The sequence below is a fragment of the Patagioenas fasciata genome, chromosome 1 (assembly GCF_037038585.1).
Source record: "Patagioenas fasciata isolate bPatFas1 chromosome 1, bPatFas1.hap1, whole genome shotgun sequence".
Classification (NCBI taxonomy): Eukaryota; Metazoa; Chordata; class Aves; order Columbiformes; family Columbidae; genus Patagioenas; species Patagioenas fasciata.
Window position 1 is genome coordinate 81,012,389 of NC_092520.1, and position 24,896 is coordinate 81,037,284.

The 24,896-nt window shown below is 37.5% G+C and overlaps 1 protein-coding gene across 7 annotated transcripts in view; it reads right to left on the reverse strand.

Moving 5' to 3' along the window:
• ROBO1 (roundabout guidance receptor 1) overlaps positions 1–24,896 on the reverse strand; it is a 741,248-nt gene that overhangs the window by 107,035 nt on the left and 609,317 nt on the right. For all 7 annotated transcript variants that reach the window (XM_071809765.1, XM_071809757.1, XM_065862790.2 and 4 more), the window contains one exon: positions 6,991–7,148. In XM_071809765.1, coding sequence (XP_071665866.1) covers positions 6,991–7,148 — 158 coding nt within the window. The remainder of the gene's footprint in view (positions 1–6,990; positions 7,149–24,896) is intronic.

The window sequence follows — 24,896 nt, forward strand, 5'->3', positions numbered from 1 at the left end:
TCTAAGCATGAACACAGGAAAACAATGTCACACTTTGGAAAAAAAAGAGCAAGAAACAGCAGGATTTAAAGCCATTCTCACTACGCTCTGGGACAGATGTGTGGTACCAAATTATTTTTCACAATCTTTTACATTTTTTTCCCCTTTGTGTGCCAAGTTAACTCACAGCAGCTCCAGTTGTGTCAGCAGAGGAAGCAATATTAATAGTAGAATAAATATAAGTCATTAACAAAACCGACTCTCGATCCTTGAGGAAACCACCATTGTAGGCATCAGTAGACAAAGGAAAAAGAGAGGTAGAGTAGGAAGCCCATCCTCTCAGGCAGTGAGAAAAAGAGACAGAATGAAGAGAAAGGACTTGGAAGAAAGGAAACTGCTGGGGGGCAAGAAATACATATGGGAATCAGAAGAAAAAATACACTTCTTTTTCTAACCCTGCTGGGGCACATAGGAAATTGCCACCTGCCCTTTAATCTGCCCCCAAAAAAGAAAAACAATTAAAATGAAATAAAACCCTGAACTGTAGGTACTTGCTCCCCCACTTCCTCTCACCCCTATTGCTTCATGTGCTATGCACCCAGGCCATGATCTTTCACACAGCTCTCCATAGGACAGACTATGTTACCATCAGAATTACATCTTCTACAGCAGGGGTGTCAAATGCATTTTCACGAGGGGCCACATCATTTTAGGACTGTATAAATGTCGGAGTAGTTACAGTCCTAAAATTACATTCGGCCCTTTGAAGTTCACCTTGAGACTGATGTGGCCCCTGGTGACCAAGAGTTTGGCACCCAAGCTCTACAGGAACATGCATTCTTTTGCTGTGTATCTAGCATATGTAACTTTGGAAGATTAAGATGTTAAAAGATTAATGATTAATAAATTAATGAAAAAATAGAGAAGACTGGGGGGGTGGGGGGGGGAAGAGAGAGAGATATGGGCAAGAAAGAAATATGGATAAACATCTTGAATTAATTTGGAGTGGCACCACACAGTGTAGTTTGTAGTATAGTTTGTGTCAGGAGCACAGACTTACTCCTGCACAGCACACAGCAACGAATTTGATCAGTTTTTGTTTCCTCTGTTTTGATTCACCTCCACTCTGCAATTTTTCCACTGCAATTTAACTTTGGAAGGAAAGACACCTTTCCTAGATAGGGAATGAATTTCTGCTTTTTCCACTGTTCCCTCCAATACAAACAAACCTTCCCCTTTTCCTTTTTAACTGACAGGCACAGCAATTTCTCCAATCCCTCTTTTTTTTTTTTCTTATGACAGAGATCCTGTTGGGATCACCTATGTAGTTTTAAACTTGCCAAAGCACCATGAGGCTTTGAATGATTCCAACAGGAAGAATGAACTAAGTCCTCTTTGACAATTTGTTAACAAAAACTTCAGGGCAAAGAAATAACATTTCTTCCTGGGGATGGTACCTTTAAGGAAGTTCCCCTGTCACAGCAGAAGATCAGAGGCTTTGTTTTCACATTTTGTACAAAACATTTTCATCACTCACTTGTGTAAAAACAGCATTGTGCAAGACACAATAAATGCTTCGTATTTGTGAGGTACTTTTTAAAGGCCAGGAAACAAAACAGGAATCAAGAATTCAAGTTACAACTTATCTGAAATAGGAGTGTAAGTCATTCAAAACTCTTGATATCACAAGACAGCCACACAAAAAAGGAATGAAAACCTGTATGCATTATTCATCTTGTAACTTTGATCTTAAAAGCTAGGAAACCTGAACAAGGAAAGATAAATGCCTTCTCAAGCTTTTTCTTTTAAAAATCAAATGAGGATGATTCAGGATAAATGATAGATAAGAGTTAATATGAAAGAGAGGGAAATTGCAATCACAGTGCTGCACTAAAGTTTCAATGCAAAGGCTCTGCTTTTTGTATTCAATTACAAAGGACTTCTTTTTTAGGTACCAGCATCCCTTTTCATGTAGGTATATGTAAGAGATTTTGCCTATTAAAAATTCACATCCAGTATGCGTAGCTTTTTTCTTCTACCACCTATACCATGACTTCACGTGAACAATCAGGAAGCTTTCTGAAGCATGGGCTACTACTTGTTTGGGGCAGGAAAAACAGAAGCTGTGAAATCCTGACCCCCAAACCTGGCTCAAACATTAACTTGTTCCAGAGCTTATGCAAGATATGTATACATTCTCCCAATGGGAAAGTATTGATAATTACAGGCACTTTGACCTCATCCTGATGACAAATAGAGAAAGTGATCCAAAAGCGCATGGAAGTTCCCCTATCTAGATGGGAGATCCCATAAAATCCTCTTTGAACATTTTGTGCTCCTAACAGTCTGTAATTATTGCCAGCTTTTGCCTGAAGATATGCCCCACCATCTCGGTTAGATTACTGATGTCAGCATCTTCGATACAGGGAATTGCATTTGGGATTCACAAAGAAGATGGAGCAGCAACACAGTTCCTCAAGGGAGGCTCTCAGCAAACCTAATGCAGACAGACAGCAACTCATCCATTACAAATCAGTGCACACAGCCATTTACATAAACAGCAGGCCAAAGGAAGAGTGCCTTTACATTGCAGCATACAGCAGGAGGTTTTGCTTATCTGAGCTTCCAAATTGTTACCTCCAGACAAGCAGTTAGCACTAATCAGATGATAGAGTGGTGCTAGACAGATAGGAGAAGAAGGTTGGGTGGATGCAAGGGCAGGTTGTGAGATGGAGGAAATGGATGGGGAATGAGGTGAAAATCGCATTGCAGTGGTGTGTGGTAGGAAGACAGTGGGGACATTATTTGAGAAGTAGTAGGAGGTTTCGGGGTACAACAGGAAGATGGCTGAGAAGAGAATGGAGGTATACTGAAGGTATTCACAGGATTACTAGCAAGCAGTATTTGCTGCAGTTGCTGTGAGTGCCCAAGTAAGTCATTGCTAATGGTACCCGAAGCGACTGATGCTCCTGCCAAGTGCATCTAGACAAAATATATTTGGAAACACCGAGCCCCGTGATTACAACAGTCAGCAGAAACTAGGAGACTGACTGCACTTCCTCCTCAGCCCAAGGGAATGCAAACTCATAGCTTTCGGCACCAAGGTGAGGGCCTGAAACACGTGGCTACCTCCTAATGGCACTGGGCTGCCATGCAAAGGAGATGGCTAGACTGACAGGGTGGGGAGCTAGCCTGTTCCTGGTGAGGACACCCAGAGGCCCGGAGTCCTGGCCTAGATCTTCACTGCAAGCAATTTGTGGGTCTATGAACTGCACCTGAGAAGACAGCGATTCCAAACACGTAAACACCACTAAAGGCTGGAAACAGAATGAGGAACATCCCCACCCTGCTGAGCTCCCTTCTCTTTTACTCATGGGCAAGACCTTGCAGCTTCTTTCTCCATCCTGTCTCAGCTCCAAGAGGAGAGTCACACAGGCTCTCCCAGTGCAGAAGGAACATTTCAGAAATTGGAAAAATACATTTTATTTTCACACTGGTGCAGTGAGAAATAAGAGCTATTCAGTGGACCGCACTAAAGCACTCCTTTTCAGCCACACATATTACGGAAGGGATTCTTGATTTCACAGTAATCCCAGGAGAAAAATTAACTAGATGAGCACAGAATCACACTAGTTCTGCTCTGGTCTCATGATAATTATTTTTTCAATTCAATTAACTTGAAGATAAGCATTTGCTTCACATGCAAGACTGTCACTGCTGCTTCATTTGTAATATATGGAGAGGGATTAGCCACATTGAGCATATGCTTTCATGCAGTGGTATAAAGAACACACATGAGAAAAATCATGTTTTGCTCCAATGCACTGAGAAAACTGTTTACAGACTACAGATTTGAGAGAAAAAATGTTTTGATAATGATTCTTCACCAGATGCACCCAGTGGACATGTGTAGACCGAAGAGCCTTCACTGAGACCAACTTGTACTAAAACTGAGCGGTACTGGGAGAGCTGTGCTCAAAGAATATGTCTGTTTCTATAATCCCCATCACAGATAGCTGTGCCCATATCGTTACTTTCATTTCTTCTTTGTTCCATTCAGTACTGTTTTTAACCTGTATTCAAAGCACATATATTTGCCTTACAAATGGACCAAAAATATGCAAAGGCTACTTTGACTTTTATTATCTCACCTACACAAACATATTGATTCCCCTAACCCCAACAGAACAAAATAATATTTTCTTTTTATTGCATTCCCGAGGAAGCTGTGCCTTAACGTGGATCCTATTTAACTGCTATTTATCTACATATCTTGCTTCAAACTCTGTCAGGAACCAAGCTACCACCTCTGTTTCTCTGGCACCCTTAATAATCAATCTGTAAATCCTAGTTCTGCCAACTCAAAGATCAACACTGTCATTGCAGATGGAAAAAAACCAACACCCAAACCTTCATATATTAAAAATAAGGTTGTTTCATGGGCATAGCATCTTTTTGAGGAAAGTATAGATATGAATCAAAAAGGAGGTGTTGAGCGACATCCCTTATTCTGAAAAAAATACATTCTTAATGTTTATTTTAAATACCTTGTCAGAAAGGAAAGCATTCATATGAAATGCTTTCCAACAGCCTTTGACACTTATAGAACGCTTAAAAATGGCAATGAGTCAAAGATCAACAAGCCTTTAAGAATGAAAACAACCAGAAATGCTTAGAAGTGAAGCCACTGAAGTATTTAACTGATTAAATGCTCATTGGTATTAGGTATATATTGAACATCAACACATATAGTTTGACATTTCCTGATCTGCTAATTTCATGGCTTAAAGGTAACATTGGTAAACTGGATTACCTGAAATCTAGTCTGAGTGCATGATAATTTTACCATGAAATGAATGTAGGTGTTCATTTTAAATACAGGCACTTAAATGAAAACATTTAAAAAAAAAAAAAAAAAAAAAGGTTTACATGAAATCAATCACTTAAAACTGAACAACTTCAGCCTTATTTCAGCTGTTGCTCTCTTTTAATTCTTTATGTTCTGGTTGCTAAACTGAAAAGGAAATGACCTAAAGGAGATAACAGAAATGGAATAATTCTAAGTCAGGTTTAAAATTAATATTTTTGCCCATTTGCCCTTAAGCATGTTGTCCATTCCAGGTCTCAATCTCCCCTTACCTCCCAGCCACTGGCAAGATAATACAGATGGAACTGCAAAGCTGTTAAGACATACATGTGAAGGCATATTTAATCACTTGGCAAGATCCTGCTACAGCTGTAAGTTGATGCAAATCTGCATTACAATGTACCTGCAGTCTCTTGCCTGTGTCAGAAAGCAACCATAATATTAATAGTGCTGCTTAAGACAACGCCAGGCAAATATGACATAAATTAATGCAGTTGAGCTAGCTATCCCAGCACTCTTAATTTACAACTTGGAAAACAACCACTCATTTGGGCATCAGGAACAAGTGCATATCTACACCTATATTGAAACTGATTTTCATCTGTTTGTTTGTGGAAGCAGAAACTGATAATGCAAGATAACTCCACCAGATGTCATGGTGAAAGAATGCTACGTAGGTATGCATTTGATACAACTACCAGAAAAGGAAACCAAACTGAGGGTTTTTATCCCATCGTAACCACAGTTTTAATAAATACAGGTGGCACTGCCTGTCAGTGATAGTTGCAGTTGTTCTGGGTATGTCTTTGTTCCAGCAGCTGGGAAAAGAGCAGTTTTCATGTATAAAGAAATGTACTTAATAGGCAACATCTGAAAATCCTTCAAGCGAATAAACTATAGCAATAGAAAATGCAAGTTTAGAAAGCATTTCCTGAAAAAAAAGTAGCACTAGAATCTTCTCTTTATCTCAGGTCAATTGACTTGTCACAGTGGGAAGGAGATTTGAAAAGGAGATTGCAAGTTCTTAGCAAGTGTGATTGGAGGAATTGAGTTAATAGCCAGCAATCAGTATAGGTTGGTAGGGTACTTAAAATTTTAAATGTATGCATATACCACAACTACAGAATGGCTGAGCTTTGTCTTGTTTGGAAAAAACAAATGGAACAACAGGCAATTTAAATCTCAAACAAAAATGGTAATTTTTTACATAGGCTGCTGGGGTTCAAGTGTTCTTCCATTAAAATATTCCCACATCTCAGCGTATGATTGAAGTATATGAACCATATGCACCTCTGATCTTGTTTTACACTAGCGATCCTCCCAGTACCAACAGGATCCTACATGGTATGTGCTTTCAGATGATACGGTTTCTCACCATATGGTAAGATGTTTTGTATCACCATGTTGGCAGCATAAAAATGACTCTTGAACTCCATTTTTCATTGCCATTTCTTCAAGCCATTTAGGCTCAATAGCTTATTATTTCACACGTCAAAAATTAAAATAAGGATAGTTTTCTGATTTGAGAAGCTACTTTATCCATACTATTGAATAACTGCACACTGTATTCAGCAAGCCACAGTTACAAATGAGAATGACGACACCTCTAATGAGAAAACAGCTTAACTTGAGAGGCAGGATAAGCCATCATCTCTCTAAAGAAATGTGACTATATCCCAAAAGCCACCTTGCCCTTTCTCATACAGTACACAACTTTTCTGCATGGTTTCTTTTCAACAGAGTTACAAAAGAAGATCTCACCTAGACTACTAGTAGCTCCTCTTTCTAACCAAAGGTGGCAGATATTATAGGTTGCAGAAATTTGTAGGTGGATAAAAGGCAAGAAAATTATAGGACAGTGACAAACATAATGAATTTCATCTCCACAAGCTTCTAATTCCTCTGAGGAAGAGAAGAACATAGGTTTTGCATGGTCCTCTTTAACAAGCAAATGCATACCCTGCAATGAAGTAGTATGAGACTAGAAGACGCATTCCAAGCTAAATGCAAACTAGCCCTGCCTCTGAGGCAAGGAAAGGACAGATCCTAGAAAGTACAGCATGGCTGGATGCCCACATCCTCCAGAGACTAGTAATTTTAGATTCCTTGATTTTTGCGGTGTTTGAAAATCTTTTTGTACTTACTGTAATTCTCTCATCTTTGTCATCTAGAGGGGTCCCATCTTTTTTCCATGATATAGTGGGTTCTGGGTGACCTCTCGGGGGCTGACATTCCATCACTGCAGGTTCACCCACGGCTACCATTACATCTGATGGATTTTGTCTGAAGTCATCCCGCAGAACTGAAAGAATAAAGAAAACAGAATTAAAAAATTATCTAATAATATAATGATAGCACAGCAGTGTGTTTAGTTTTGGTCTTTAATGGTCCCTATTGTCATTGTCATTAATGAACAATTCAGCTTAAGAACTTCATTTGGCACCTGAGGATGATCTCTGGTAAGACAGAAAACGCATGTACAACTCATATTTATCTTCCAACATACAAGCCAAGTGAGTTTAACACAGATAGAGGTGAAAGGCTGACACAGGCGCAGGAACGTCCACACAGAAGCGCTGCCTCACTTGGCTGGATGTGGCGTTAGTTTCTGTCCAGCATGTGAGCACAGAATTCCTATCACAGCTGAAGAAAGCACAATGTCTTCTGCTCAGGTAGAAGGTCACCTGGGGAGAAGCACGGCAGAAATTGCTTTCTGCGCTTCTTCTTCTGAGACACAAGGTCAACCTGGCAATAACTCAAAGGTTTTTGGTTCAAGACTGGTCACTGGCCATATGAACTGCACGTATCCCTGAATTTATGGCAAAGATGAACAAGCTAGCTAAACCTCCCAGTTCTTCGATGACACTATAAGATGTCAAAAATGTGTGCAGCTTTAGCCAAACTCATCTTTGCAAGTTGGTTTGTGTCTTTTCAAGAACAAAAAAAAAATCTTTCCTGATCTCTGGGAGTCATCTCTAAGACTGAGCCAGGACCACATCCTTCATTTGGAAGAAATCAATTTTACTACCTTTTCACAGAAGGAAACATTTTTATTGTGGCTTCATTACTAGAATTTGTTCTTTCTCATCATTTGGCCAAGCCCAGGTCTACGAAGCTCTAGTTTTCTCCAGTCACCCACCATGAATTTTATCAAGAGCTGTGGGATTATTTTCCTTTTTGGGAGAGCAGAGACATCATACTGTGCTCAGCAGACCACTATACAGGGACACAGTTTAACAGAATAATGGCATTCCTAAGTCTTGCCAAGTAAGTGGTGCTAGGTTTAATCTAAAAATAAATAACTCAAATGATAACAAATATAACATTCTAGTCCTCTCTACTGCGGTTACTCCCACAACATTGAACAAAGGATATGGTAATGGAAAAGGACATTACAACCAAAGGACTCTCAGGATTTGATGAAGCTGTCACTCTTGCTACCTGCAACAATCTTGTGTCAACAGCAAATAGTGCCAAGAATCTGCAGCAAAAAATACATTCCCTAAGACTTGGAGCCACAGATATGTGGACCCTGACTACTGAATAATGGTTTGGTTGTTATTGCTGCTTCAAAGCAAGGTGTGATTTATTGTTTGATGCTAAGGAATGTGGGTGTGCTTACAGATCAGCAGGTATAGCACTGCCACCAAACCACTCCTCTCCACAAGGTCTTTCATGCTGTTAAGAGCTTTTAAAATGGTCTCGAGGGTAAATGGGTCATATGCTTTGGGACAGAGGGATATAACTTTCTCACACCTACTTTCTGCAATGGCATATAATCTAAAATGAAGGGAGGGAGCAAAAATGACTCGTAGTTCTTTGTTTTGGAGGATTATTGGCAAATCGCCCTGTCAATAATCAGGAGGACTAATATTTTTTCCTCTCAAGTACATCTACATTATGTTCAGATACCCTACCATTCAGTAGCTACAGTCATAGGCCAATGTGCCCAGCTTTCCTCATTATAACGTAATACATAACAGGGAACGTTCCAGATTAGCCTAGAAGTGTAGAAGGGAATCAAAATTGACAAATACAAAATATTTTACCACTGTTCTAGAAATAGGATATGATTTCTGGCAGTACCAAAGAACATCTCTGTACCAACAAGGCTGAGGTATGCTGCAGATCTCACCAGACATCATCTGAGTTTACCAGTCCCCTTCCATATTGAAGCACTAATATTTCAAATATTTCAGTTTAATTATTGAGGTTTCTGGATGCCCTGGAGGCAGGAGATAGCGATGCACTGGAAGAGGATAATCATGGGGAAAAAATGTCTCTATCCCTTTAACAATACAAACTAATACAACAGAATGATAGGACTTAATGAAGAAATTATAGAATAATTTAGTTGGAAGGGACGTCTGGAGGTCATCTAGTCTACAATGAGATGCTGCTGGATCAACATGTTTAACAAACAAACACCCGCCCCTCTCCCCCCACCCCCGAAAAAAAACACAAAACCAAGCCAAACCAAACACCAACAAAACCATCTACACGAACCCCCCCGCTTAAGCAAATCATGTACTTATTTCTTGGTGTACAAAAACCTAAGAAAGCATGCTCTAAGAACAAAGAAATTCTCTATAAAAAGCAAAACGCACAGATATTTTCCTTCTATGGACTAGGGAAAACTGACAGTCTTTTCAGCTTTAAAATTAATCTGGGTTACACATAAAAGAAATAATATATTTTCAGAAAGGTAAGTCAAAAGACAAATCCTTTAGCTTCCCTTTTGCTTCCAACAAAACTTTATTAAGTTTAACCTACATTCTCTTACAGCTTCCTTACTACATTCCTCTAAATTTTGATGCATCAAAATTAGATACATCAAATTATTTTGGCTGTGGGAGCACTAAAATACTACTCACACACACTGAAAACCTTACATATACTTATTCCATTTAAACAGAATATGGCTTTAACAAGCAGATGCAACTTCTTGTGTTCCCAAGTAGCCCTAGAGCCATACAGGTACAGTAAACGATGTAGCATATAAGTGGCTGAGCTGACACTGCTTCAGCTGAAGTCAAATAATTTCTTCTGTTTACTTTAATAGAGACCTGATCTGGCTTGGAGCCACTGGACATAAAATTTCCCTCGCTTGCCCCCCCTGCTCCCATGTCCAAACTAGACGACATAAAAGAAGAAGAAACAGAAGCTGCACCAAGTTACTGAAAGGCCTCCATATATCCATTTCCCAGTGCCAACAGCACATGGAAGTGCAGAAGCGTTTATTTGGTACAGCACAGTTCTATTGCAACATAATAAAAGGGGTGTTTTGACCATGAGTAAGAGCTGAAGATTATATCACTTGGATAAAGATAGGAGATATATAAAGAGAAGTGTCCTTAAGTTTGTGGTTTTTTTAAATCTAGTGAAGTGATCTTAATAAATGCTAAGTGCTTTTCAAGTCTCTCAGACCTAGTAAATCTAAGAGGAAAGCCTATCAGATAGCACCTCAGATGGCTTTTAGCACCTTAGAAGCAACAAAGAAGTCCACTACTTGCATAACAAAACCAAATTACTTCAGTAATTTCTACACTCCTTAGTCTCAGATCAGCTTTACAAACACAGTACCTTGCCTGTAAACCAAGACCTTTCACAAATTACCCAACGCATAATAGGGTGCTTTAGGAGGACATCAAAGGTCTAGGCTATAGATACATCAAAACAAGTATTTCTTTTCCATTTACTATGAATTATTTTGGCTCTAACATTACGTAATGAAATGCTAACAAAATGTAATCCATTAGAGATCACTCCACAGATAGTCGTTATGTAATTATTTTTGCAGCTGTAAAGTAGATACATGCTCTCTCTTTTTTGCCTCAGGCCCTGGCAATCAGGCATAAAGTTATAAATTTAAATTTTTCTTCCCTTACCACAAAAAAAAAAAAAAAAAAAAAAAATTATTTTCTGTCCTTCCTAGTCAAGGCTCACTCTAAATTAAGAATACATTTCCTTTTGAAGATATATTAGAAATACACTTTCTAATCCAGTACAGCATGTGTTTTCAGTCACCACAAGGTCAAATTTCACCACATGTACTTCTTTCTACATACATGCAGCTGGAACGAAAATTGATAAATTAAGAAGATGCGTGCCTTTTCTTTCTTTAAAAACAAAGCAAACAAACAAAAAAAAATCAGTGTAGAATCTCCATAGATATAAAGAAAATCCTATATTACTGACATACTGTGGGCAAGGTTTTCTAACATTTTGCTCTAATATTTTCTGCAACACAATGAATAATGATGATAATTATTGCCATTGCACAGCTAGGACAACTCCAAGATCTTGCTCTGTGAGCTCTGAGCTCCTCCTGTGTTTATGCTGTGAACATTTTTATGTTGTGCTTGCTGAACTAATCAGAGTCAAAAGCAACTTTTGTAACTCCACTTTAAAAGTCAGCTACTCATACAGCTATTTAAAATTGTGTACTATTCAATCAATAAACCAATTGCACTTTCCCCAGAGAATCTTTCCCAGAACAGAAAGGAACTAGCAAGCACTTGAGGATAATTTTTTATTGACAAGCAACATAAGTAGAGACAGTATTTTTTGTGTAAAGCCTAAACAGTGCTTTTCAAAATGCAGCACCCAGTGTTTTTTTCTTGAGTTCTTAATTGGCTGCTATGAAAAAGAGTAGGGAGTCATTACTGGGTGAAATGGGAGGTAGGTAGGCAGGGGATTTTTTTGCATATGGACACTACAGACATTTAAGAAAAAGAATATTGTTACAGTTTATCATTAAACATACGTGATCTACTTCAAAGGCAATTAAAAAAAGCTAAGTAAAACACAAGACAAAAGAAACCAACCAGAAAGCTTTAGACAATAAGTGAAAAGAACAGAATTGTAAGGAACACACTAATAACTATCATACATTGCGGATATCATGCCTTACTGGGTGGTTGTCATTTAAGAACTGGAAATAAGAAAGTCTGCTGGAAATCAGACAACCAAAGAAATCACAACAATTTCCACTCTTTCAGAATGAAGACGATACAAATATTCCTTTGTATTGGATCATGTGCCTCAAAAATGAGGACAGTTGAAATAAACAGAAGAAATGATCATTCCTCACATTATGAAACAACTAGCCTGCAAATAATAAGCAGGTTTCCTCCCAGCAAATAAAAACCTGCTAACTTCAAACTATGTGCCAAAGCTGAGAAATGCAACCCTACTGAATGACCACTGTCCTGCCTTTTGGCTAATTTTGTTACTAAAACCAAAAACAAAGCCACAAAAAAACCAAACATGATAGATTTTTTTTTAATCCACCAATTCTATTTATTCCTGTAAATTTATAACAAGTATTTCAGCATTTCTTTTCCCTCCTCCCAACAAAACAACAGTATTACAAAGAAGGAAATACAAGGAAATATGAGGAAAAAAACTCACCAACACTGTGCACTTGCTGTAAGATGCTCTGAGATTAGGAAAATGAAAAATGGGATTCAGGAGGTTGTATAAATGTTCTAATCCCATGAACCCATAATCAAAGAGAAACCAATTATTTCTCAGTCAGGATTGAGCTGTTATTCAAAAGCAGAACAGTTCCTGTAATTTAGGACCAGCAATGATCCCTTTTCCCCACCACCTACTGAACTTGTAATTCAAATGTACAGACCAAAGCAGATGTTTTTGGCATTCAAATATACTGTGAGATGCTGGTCAGTTGGAACAGTGTTTCAAACCAGGTGCTTAATTTTCATTACAACTAATTTAAGCATCAGCCAGAACTATGATACCTTGTTTAAAGACTTTGCTGGCATGAAATATATACAGATGTCAGAATATAATTTTTAATGCATGCATGCCACTAATGGGGAAGTGTTATGGCACCTAATTAGGTTCAAAATAATAAAAAATGCACACATGATCAGATTTAAGACAACATGTATGTTACCAAAATGTATTTTAGGTCTTATTAAACTCTTTAAGAATGCTATCTGGTTTGAGAAAAATATGATCTTTTACAAATGAGAAATATTCTTTTCTGAACAGAAACCCCTAAAAGTTTCCATGCAGTCATGTGAAGTTAAAGCAAAAACTTGTTTCCTGAAAAAAAATATTTCTTTTCCTCTCTGAAGATATTAAAACCAGGATAACACTGGCGTTAACTACAGTACATAGTCATTAAAACGGAACAGAAATATTAGGGCTATAAATAGTCAGAAATTGCTGTTATGATCATAGGCAATAATTTTATGCAGTGACTGAGTCCAGCAGTATCGTATTGAATGTTTAAAAATATGCCTACGCTTTTATAAAAGCTCCATCAGGTAGGGACTAATTCCATCCAGCAGCCAGCCTGCCTCCGGCCCCCTCACTTTCATCAGTGCCAGTTCTCATCCGATTCCTACCTTCAAGCACTTTGACCTCAGCTGTGGGATCTCGCTACACCTTTCTCAGTCGACTAAAGAGCCTTTGACAGGCAAGTGGGTGCCAATCAGCTCAGTACTGCAATGTCTAATCTTTCAGCCTTCTCTGAGCTTCACAACTACTGAACACCAGGGATGCGGCCCAAGAGTTTAACCCTCTCACAGAGCCGGCCCTCCCGCAACACAGCACTGCCACCATTTCAGCCTAAGAGCTCACACTGCAGAGGTTTCCAGGTATAAGAGATTGCTCATTGTAAGGAAACTGATCATGAAGTGCAGTTAGACTTATGGAATAGTAGCAGTGAAATTAGATCACACTTCTAAAATGTTAGCAAAATGTACTGCCGCAATTACTGTAACCTTTAAATGTTTTAAAATGTTTTCTCTCCAAAGAGTAATGGTTTTGAGTGCTTTTTATACAGAGCCACCAAACTGGGATCTTACTATCTACTGGAGGTCAACAGTTACCCTCTCTGGGAAAAAAAACTCTCATTCCTTTTTATATTAAGCAATACATGTCAGAAAATGTAACATTTGCGTGCTTCTAAACCACCAACATAGTAAGAAATCAAGGAGTGCTGCGCCTACCGGATCACATCTTCTAAAAGGCACTGATGAGAAATACAAGTTATAAGCTTGACTCAAGCAATATGTTACACTGTGAAAGCAACTAAACATTGAGGCATTTGGCGATAAACATACTGAATGCATATAAAGACAGTAAAATAAATCTATTTATTGTCATTCGTTATTCAGTCATCAAGAAACTTAAAATTGTTAACAGAAAGAACTTGCTTAAGGAACATGTTCCAAAAAAGTCTTCTGTAAAAACCACTGACTTCAAGCTACTGATGATAATTACAAAAATTATGGAAACCACCCACAATCTGTCTGATTTTATTTCATTAGTTGAAGATTTGGGCTTTCAGTATTGCCAGGAATCTTACTGGGCAACATAGCTGTCATCCCAATATGATATTTCCATGTGTGGAAAGGAAAGTGTCAATGAATTAGATGATGAACTGGGAGTCAATTAAATGACCAAATCTGATAAGCCATATGAAGAGTAATTTTAACTCCTGTGAGAAGGGCAACTGACAGGCCCAAGAGAGCATGCTGTAGCACTGGGAATCCTAATTAAACCCTGAAGGATCTGTGATGCCTCAGGCATGCGACTCTGAGAGTGTCCCTTAGGTTGATTGAAAATTGAAAATAGATAAGGAGAATAGACCTAATTATTAATTTGATTGACTGTGTACAGAATGTGATCCCTCTCAACATCTTCCACATATTATGATCTGGGACACAGCATTTACTACATGTAATCAGAATTTACCTCCTGGAAGAGTAGATTCATTTGTACAGACTACAGACAGCTGTTCACCTATCCTAATTATTTATTTTCTTTTAAATTACTATTATTATTTTGTTGTCCATTTCATTTTAGAGTTTTGTGGTTATTTGAATCATGCTTCATTACAGAAAATATTTTTAGTGGGACTAACACAGTATACTTCCAGACTTATGGACACAAACCAAGGGCTTTTAGATGCAGTTCGCAGAAGAATTGTGTCTTTGGGGGAATCACAGATTAGTTTTCCCTAGGCAAAGAAGGGTTTACGTCTTTAAATCCAAGGATTTGGGTGTGTTCTGTAAGTAAAGGGGTTTTTCTTCTGCACACTCCAAGTTAAGGTCCTGACATGCAGTTTGCATTGGACTGCTAGCTGCACTAGCCTTCCTTCAAAGCAGATTATAATAGAAAAGAAGAATCAGATTAAGATGCTGCAGTGAGGCCTTGTTTGGCCTTTCACATTAAAGCATAAAGAGGTAAATGAAATGACAAAAGCTATGTAAGAACCAAACAATGAAAGAGAAAAGGTGAGAAGACACTACACCAAAATGCCAGTTTTCCTTCACTACCTATCTAACCTTATTTTATGAGCAGAATGTTTTTTTCTTTAAAGAAGACATGAACCAGCCCAGAAAAACTACTGTCCTGTAACACAGGATTCAGGGAGAAAAATCAAGGAAGGAATACAGGCAGCAAGGACAGAAGCAAACACTTAGCTAGGTTTCAATGAGAACTTAAAGCTGGGGTTTAGAGCACTGGCAAATGGAGCCAGGTGGCAATTGATTGAAAAGGTGTTGCTGCCAAATAGCAAGCTATGCTGGCTTGAGATGTGAAAAACTGACTCTCTTCCCATAGTTTCTAAGCTGGAAAATCCCTCACCAGGCCAAACCTGAAGGAACTTTATTTGTCTTAACTTGTGTTAAAAGAGGAGATGTAACTATTACACAGACTTGCCAATGAGACTGTGGCAGCACTGCTTCTGTAGTACAGGCAACGCTTAAATGGCTGATGCTTATTAAATTGCTTTTAATCATCCTTTCACTTGGAAGAAGCCAAAAACTTATCGGGAGATATTTTCAAAGAAATAAAGATTCACACACCTGCGATTAACAGTGTTTCTGCAGCATAGCCCTAAATCTGCATATGCACTATGCTACTCTCTTGCTAAGGTCCTGCCTCAAGGCAACAATTTTAGCAGTGTTCTTCTGCTTAGCATCCAAATTTCAGTGTGTTATAAGTGTACCATTGCTATCAGCTATTTTTGAAAGGACCCTATTTCCATGAAAACATTCCCATTATGATGTTAAAGTGGCTGAAAAATATGACATTTTAATATCAGAGAATATACAGTGTCATTATCACACTCAAACAGCTAAGTCACTTTTCCCTTCATATTCTGGAAAATGATATTCCCCCATTACATCTGAGGTCAAGCCTGAAACATCAGTCAGAAGGTGCAAGATGCAGGCACTTCATACGCCCGAGTGGCTAATTCTAAATAACAGTAGAGGTAAGAACAGCATTTGTTGGTGTCAGACACTGTAGCAGAAATGCTCAAAAATGTCGCTGAACTATTACATACACTTTTATTCTGTTCTGTTGTTCTGGTTTTATACACGATTTTATTCTCTTGAAAGGACCTACAGACCACAGAGCTCCACTGTCTTTTCTCATCTCTCTGGACTGCTCTACAGCAGGATATACCTGAGTTAGACAAGGGATGTTTTGTTAATTATACTTTGCATTTCCAAATGCATGCATATATCAATCTTATGGTAATGTTATCCTGCTTCTTTACCTCCTAAAACGTACAAGGTTTAAATTGACAACAAATTGCCACAGCAGAAGCAGGTAAACTGTTTCAAAATTACATTTATGCCAAATATCATATACTTTTCTAATTACTTTTGCTGGTTTTAGGAAACATTCCAGGAAATCACCTCACGGAAAAATGGCAGACAGCCTTATGCAGAGGTCATAGAGAAACATAGTCTTTATCTAGTTCAATTAACTGCTTTGAGTTAGATCCCAAACAGTACAGGCAAATGTCTGTTCTATTTCAGGCATATTCTAAGCTATGAATCATTCCACTTTCTCAACATAAGCACAGCACAGTATCATACGCTCAAATGTTTTATTGTTCAGAATTTGACAAACCTCTAGACAGACATCTCCCTGATTTACAATGATAGTTCTTCATTTAGACAATCATCCAAAGGCTTCATATACAATAAAATTCTATGTAAAGCATTACTAAAAGTAGCAAAGTTAATAGATACAACAATGAAAAATGATTTCGTAAGCAAATAGACATTACCAAATTCACCAAGCTGGAACTCTGAATTGCATCTCTTGGAGATTTATAAGCTATTGTAAATGGTTAAAGACAATAAAATAATGCAGTAAAGTATTCCTGCATTTGGACTCTTATTCTGGCTTCAATCCCTACGAGATATTCAAAGGCAACGTGCCAATTGATCAATATGTTAGTATTTAATGTGCAATAAGTGCTACTGAGTAAAAAGCAGAGAAACATTGCCCGTTAACGGAGTCTGCCTTATTGCTGGCAGGAAGGAGTGCATGAAGTTTTGGATCACCCCATGCGGTAAAACAGCAGCCAGAAGTCTGATTCAGAATTAACAAAGGGAAACTGAGAGCAATGCTCAGCATGAACACGAATGCACATAAAGCCTGCCAGATTTCATTACTGAAGATTTTAATTTTGATTAAACGCTTCCTTTTATATTGGGTCACACTGATTGTTTTCAATCCTCTGTTTTCATTAATATTTTAATACCCATGGTACATTAAGTTGCGTAAGTTCGGCGTTGCGGCGAGAGATAGCATCTTTAATAACAGCTACAAAAGAGGCGCTGGCATCCATCGCGGTTCAGACTTCCCAATGCCGTGAGGCCCCGTGGGCTGGTAAGGACTTTGGGGAATGCCACACAACACCCCTGCACCACCACCCGGGAAAGAGAAGTGGATGGCTGTAACATTGGCTTAGTCTGCTTGAAATAGGAACTTTTAAAGGGTTTCAAGACAAAACAAACCAAGGTCGTGCAAATGGCTACAGAAGTCTAAAAGGATCAAGGCACTGAGGACATTCGGTGGAAATGCTGCTTCCATCTTTGTCTTACACCCTGTGAGAAACTACAGTACAGTACAACCCCTGAAAAACTTCCCAGGAAACAATGGCGGTAAAGAAACTGTAACATGTAATTATATTAATTTGACTGCCGGCTTCCCCGCCCCCCCCCCCCCCCCTTATTTTTGCTATTGTTAACTCCTACTAATGAAATTTAAGTTTGGACAAAGTTCAAGAGACCACATTTTTTCTTGATTCCATAGGAGATGGGGTTCCCTTAGCAGTAATACCTGTACTCTATTTCCCTTGCCATTACAAAGCTGAACTGTGGGGTGCCATGATACCCTCTACGAAGACCCATAAACTTCATTAATTCACTTCCTATCAGTCCTAAACAGCCCATATAGGTTAATTTCCTGGTAAACCACAAGACTCTTAGATTTCCATTAAGAATTGTTATTAGAGAGAAAATATACAAATGTGGTATTGTGTGCAATTGGCATTCTTTGATTTCTCTGTGAACTCTCAATAAAATTAAATTTTCAAGCCAGTTCAGTGGACTGATTCTTTTCTGTATGTTTATGCACAAAAAGTAAGCTTGAAAACGGTATGAGACTTGATGTAGCTTATCAGTAGATGCACAAAATCAAAGTCATACATTTTGGTAAACTGGACGCTTAGAAGCCAATGAAATTGTAAGACAAAAGCTATGGGTATCTTCTAATAATTCACTCAAAAACACTGAGTTAAGCAGAAAAAAATCACAACACTCAAACACTATCTGTATTGCCAAAGACTTTACACTTGTTTTTCTGATACACTGTGAGAACATGTTTTTGATGCTATAGGAATTACTAGTAAATAAAAACTCTAGCTGGTTTGGTGCTGCTGTTTTCATTGTTAGACTTATTGGTGAATGGCACTGTGAAGGTTATTTACTGTTACTCATTACTATTAGTGTCTTTAATGGGGGGGGCGGGAAGCCTCAGCAGTCTGCAATCATTAAGAACTCCAGCTTCTGTTTTCCCATCCTACCTAGTTAGTTAGTGCAGAGAAGCTGTACCAGGCACATCAGAATTTCAAATAATTTGTTAGGTTTCTGGTCTGCATAGTTATATGGGTCTTCAGCAAATACACAAAGTATAATAAAAGAAATAAAAAAGTAATTTTGGCTCCTTTTGCTTCTCTTCAGTTTGCTTCCAAACACAGCAAAAACCAAACTCCAAAGCAAAATGGAAGTTCCTCTATGGATGTGTTTATGTCACTACTTGAGTTTGGATCAGGACTGCACTGTGAAGGAAATCTCCTAATCTTCTCCACCAGCCTAGCTTTGATTCATATCTTGGGACAGGGTTTGGAACACAAAACCCCATTGTTTGGAGGGGGATGGATGGACTCAGACCAGAAGATGAACAGCAGGTTCCAGGGGACGTCGAGGCAACAGACCAAACTGGAGTCCTCATGAAGCACACACACTGTAGACACTGTTCCTCAGGTCAACTGTTACCATCTATAAATATATGTGTATTGGGTTGCAGTACTTGCAGCTAGTTGCTGTAGACACAACAAACATATAGCAGAACTAAGAACATCTTATTTCATAAAAATTCCTTAATAATATCTACTATAGCAATCTTACAAAGGACAGATAAGTTTTCAGTTCATATTACAGGTTTTCTTTCAGTGTGTGTATTCATTTATTAGATTTTGGCTAGTGATTACAAAACCAACTGGGAGCAAGAGGGCTAACAGAAAGACGATACAAGCCTTCTCTTGTCAGGAAACAAGAAAGTACAAAAGAGCAAATAACAATTTTCAAATTCACCATGTTGATTTATATATGAGAATCTAAAGCAAAAAAGAGAAATTCCCCTTCTAAAGAAAGCTCTTTGCTGCTGCATGCGTGGTTGAATGCAATTGATTGGCATCTTTCAGCAGCTGACCAGGACCAGTGATTATTCAGAAGCTTTCCTGAGCTTTCAGATTGAGGCACCACAGTTACTTCATGTAGAAAATGCTTTTAAATAGTAGATACTTCTAATGTTTATACAAACTATACGGTGTGTATAAATATTCGGTTTTCTTTGCTTTGTTTCTTGTTCACTTTACAGCAATGAGAAACTTGGCTCAGAACTAAGATACATAGTGTATTATGTTGTACCAAAAATGCAAAATCTGCATTACAGCTAAATGTTAAAATAAATTTGTATATTTTGGATTTATTGAGGGGAAGGGCTGTATTTGTTGTGCCCTTACTACTGTCACAGAAATAATAGTATTATATATCCACAAACCCATTGAATCTATTAATCTGGTCTAAAATGGGAACCCTTAAGAATGTAATATTAAGCAGGAAAAAAACCCAAACCAACCAAACAAAAAAAGTGAGTGCTTTTACCAGTAAACAGAAGCAAGCAATGCCAGTAGCATTTATTCCCATTATTGTGTCAAACTTCCATTTTCATTGTAAGTCTGTATGAATATAGCCTCGGTAGCCTTTGTTATTTTAACATATAAAACTGTACAACATAGAAAACTATCTATCTCTCAAAGGAATTTTTTTTAAAGAGCAAAGTGGTAACTCTATGCATATTCATCTCCAAAAACCAGTAACAAATACCTCACTAAATTCTGTCAAGGTTCATGGAAACAGTTGGGATTTGTATATACATCATTTGGATACAGGCCATTATCAAACTATCTAGAGAGTTAATCAACAGAGGACACTCTCAGCAAAACAAGACGGATGCTACATAATCAGAAACACCAGAGCTGTAAACAATGGAAATGCACATTATTCCCAAACAGTATAAATAATTTAAGACTTCCAGAACTGAAATTAATCTACACACAGAAACAACAATTCAGGCAGAATAAAAAAAGGTAAGGGAAAACTAGATGGATAATTAAAAAGATACTTTTCAAGTGGGAATACACTTCACTCAGCAGTGCTGGTAACAAGTAAAGAAATGCATGTTGAGGAAATTCTATTACATGTACATATATTTTATACGATTTTTTTTTTTCCAGATTTACCCCCCTGGCTCTTTGGTGTGATCGGACACTGAAGCTGCTATATCCATCAACATCTACCTGATTAACCATTCAGCTCTTTCAAGTGTCAGTGTTTTACAGGGCATTATTTGCAGAGATGGAAACAATTCGATTTGCCCTTACTTGAGATGGGCATTCTTCTTTTAGACCCCACTGCCCTAGAAGCCCATACCCTTTTCATCCACAGATGAAGTCTCAACATATACTTCAAAGGAAAAAGATACTCATGGTGTCTTAACCTTTCCTTTGAAACTGAATCTGTAGATCCAGTATCATCTAGCAAGGCTAACTGCATAGTATGTAAGGGAATTACTATTATTTCAATATAACACACTATAAAGAAACGATGAAAGCTGAGGCACTGTTCTAAAGACACTGTCTAAAGACAGCATTACAAAAGTACTATCAAAGGCGAGTATCTTGCACAAGTAAAATAGGAAAATTTCACAAAATATCAGTCAGCTTACCCCACAAAGAAACCCTTGGGAGACGAAAAAATTCAAAAAAAAATTAAAAAGAGAGAAAAAACAAAAGAATACAGACACAAAGCAGGTATGTGATTTTATGGTTAGATGTTATTATATATCTTTCATTATATTAACACACTGTATTCACTATTTATTTTACATTCAAATCCCCTTACCCTATGTTTGACATTTTTCTATAACACACGTCCAAATTGTTGTACAAGTTATTTCAGATAAAGGAGAAAAAAATGGGAATGCAACAGAAAACTAATAAGAAAATGTCATAATTAAGAATGTATTTCTCATACAGCAAGTAAGACTGCTAAAAAAAAAAAAATACTATGAAGAGAGCATCAGGTACACAGGTTGAATTATGGCCTAAACAGCAATTTGGAAAACTTTTAACTACATTAAACAGCTTCCACTGTAAGCATATAAAGAAAAGGCAACCAATTCGGAGAAAACTCTAAGTTTTCAAGTAAGGAAAAGGAACCTTCTACTCCTCACCATGAAAATTTGTACCTTCCATCAGTTCCATGATTTCCATCAATGAAAAAGTAAAAGAGGAATATTGGAAACCAAGTTAGAAAAGTGGTTAGGCATGTCCCAGTGCTTCTGGAGCAACAATGCGTTTAAGATACACTTAAAAGTTTTTTTCCAGTCAGTAAGAAACCTGTCAGTTCTCCCTATAAATGTCAAAAGCAGGAAAATAGTCTTTGATTTTCTTAATGTACAAGTATGGTGTTCAGGTAAAAAAAGAACAATCAACCAACCAACCACACAAAAGAGAACCTAACCAACCCAAAACAGAACTAACGACAACAAAACACCAAAACACAATAAAAATGCCCCAAACCTTTAATAACACTTTCATTATTTTTACAGAATGAGAGATGCCTTTTCTACTACTTTCCTACGTAAGAGTGAGGAGGTACAATTACACGAGTTACATTCAGCACCACTTTATGCTACCTGCGATTATACACCAGGGACCACATATTATAGAATCTTATTCAGAATGCAACAGTTGAACTCAAAGTCAGTAAGGTCTGGTATGCAGTAAGAAAATCCAGCCCCACCTGAGATAATGGGGATTCACAACAGCTTTGTCCATTTATGAAATATGTTCAAGAATTTTTTTTTAATGTTTAGCATGAGAGGAAATTGAAAACTGTCAAAATGCTTTTGTACAATTATATATATATTCCCATACTGTCCAGATACTCCACCAAAACAGCTTTTTTTCCCTCATGCTTCCAAATAAACATAATGTACCAGCATGTGCATGTATTGTTTACTGTAAAAGAAAATGTGCCTAGAATTTATTTAGTCAACATGATAAATCAATAACAATCAATCACATTTTTAAAGGCAGCCAAATTCTTCAGAAATGGAATGTTACTCAGTGACCTTAATTATTATTCTTCTATGTGAGTCAATATTAGTAGCACTCACATTCAGCAAACATTGAAACAATCGTGCAGTATTTTTAAAGACATTTTGTGTCAGGTGTAAAAGGCCTGAAATCTTTGATTTAAGTGCTTTTCAGGAAACAGCTACAAAAAAAAAAAGAGCACAGAAAATAAGGTTACATTTAATTAAACACAAAAATTAATAACTAGTACAAAATAACACATTATTGATGTGGTAATTAAAATATTGTATTCTGAAAGATGAATATATTAGCAAGCCAGAAGGAGCTGGCCTTATTTTATTATACTTTAATAGAGAGGAAACAGAGTTAAGCAGATGGCACTCAGGATTTCTCAATGAATTCAACATCTGTGAGTACATGTTGCATAAGTGCCAATTAAAATGTGTCTGAGTAAATTTAAATCCCTTGCTGATAGAATGTAAACCAACCTAGCTGGCTTAAGATCAAGGTTAAATTTAACTGTCTGCTCAACTTGTAGCAAGTTGCTCTCAAATTGTACAGAAATTTCCAGTGAAATAATAAAACAGCGTTGCTATTGATTTATATTTATTTACATTCATAACTCTCTTCTCAAGCATTGGGCTGAACTACAAAGGAAAAAAAAAATATTATGCGAATCATTTGACAAGTCTAAACTCAAAAGAATACTTACTTCATTTAAAAAGCTTTTGTAGAAATGTTCTACAGAACTTTCCCTTTGGGTAGTGTTATGAAAAAATTCCTTTAGAAGTATCTTGATAATTTTTAACCACAGAAGCTACTTTTTACTTTCTTTTACTCTGTTGCTGACTAATTACCAATATCTTATATTAGGTTGTCATCTGAATTTTTCATACAATGCAAAGTGAATGTTGATCATTATATAATAAAATACATACAGAAACTACTTGCGTACACTGACAAGTTAAAGCAGTGTTGTTGTTCAACCCTATAGTAGTTCTAATCCAATTTGGCATTCAACCGTCTTGTAATAATGCACAGAGACAAACAGAGAAAAACCCAGTACCTTTGGTATAAAAACAAAACAAAACAAACACAACCCAAGAGCAAGACTCACAAAACCTTGAGATTTTGCTATATATTTCAAGAATAACAAAGTGCAGTCTAGTAGGCCTTCACCCAGGAAAACTCAGCAGCTATTCTCATAAGAGAAGGCATTTTTGTGATGTGCTGAACCATCCATAAAAATTAGGTATCATTGACTGAACTGGGGCAAACATACAGCAAGCAAAGCTTAGATCTTCTGCAAAGCTAATCAGTTAAGTCCCTTTATACATAATCCATGTGCGCAGCCTTTTCCCACACCAATTATTTCATGCTGGCAGCGTTTTGTTGAGGGAATAGTCAGTCAGAAACCATAAAACATACAACACAACAGCAAATGAAATTAAATGCCTGAAGTGCAAATTACTATCTAGGAAATGAAATCTGAACTACTCATGCATGTATACATACAAGTAATAAATTAAATGATGGCAGCCAGGGAAAAGCCCTAAATGTCATTAGGAAGAGTGCAATGGAAACACTGGTGCCCCACTCAGCAACTACATAATTCAAGCTTGCCTTCAAAGTGAGAAAAGGTTTATCACTGTTTTCTACAATAGCAGGAATAAAGTGACCCAGTGGACACATGCATTCCTGCGTATTTTTAGATAATAGAAATCATACTGGATTTTGAAAAGATCACTAATTCAGCAAAATCTGTTTCTCAGGCACTTCTGCCGAGACTGGCTGGAGAAGACATCCTCATGTCTTTTCCAGAAGGTCAGTGCTTAACAGAATGCATACAAGGAGCCTGATTTTCAAACCTATTTATCACTGAGCTATTGAAGCTCTGGCTGAGAAGCTTTAATGAAAATTAGGTCCCTAAGCATTTTATTAAGGACAATGGCATTGGGGAAGAAAGGAAATTAAAAACAAACAAAACACACACACACAAATCAGGGTCCACAACAGACATGCTTCCTAAATTGAATTAAGAATTGGGCAATATCAGCAGAATTTTCAGACATTAATTTAACTAAGTAAGGGAAGTACACCACTCTTGATTGCCTTTTGACTTGTAGTCTTTTATTGCAAAAAAAAAAAAAAAAAGCACATGGTCCAAAATAAGAAAACTTGTCATCCAGAAACCTGTTACCAAGAAAAATAAAACAAAAAACCTTCTGAGCACAGGTAGCATTCAGCAGAGAGGGAGGCTGAGGGAAGGACAGAAAGATGGACAGCATAACTTGGCATTGCTGAAAACATCATCTGGTG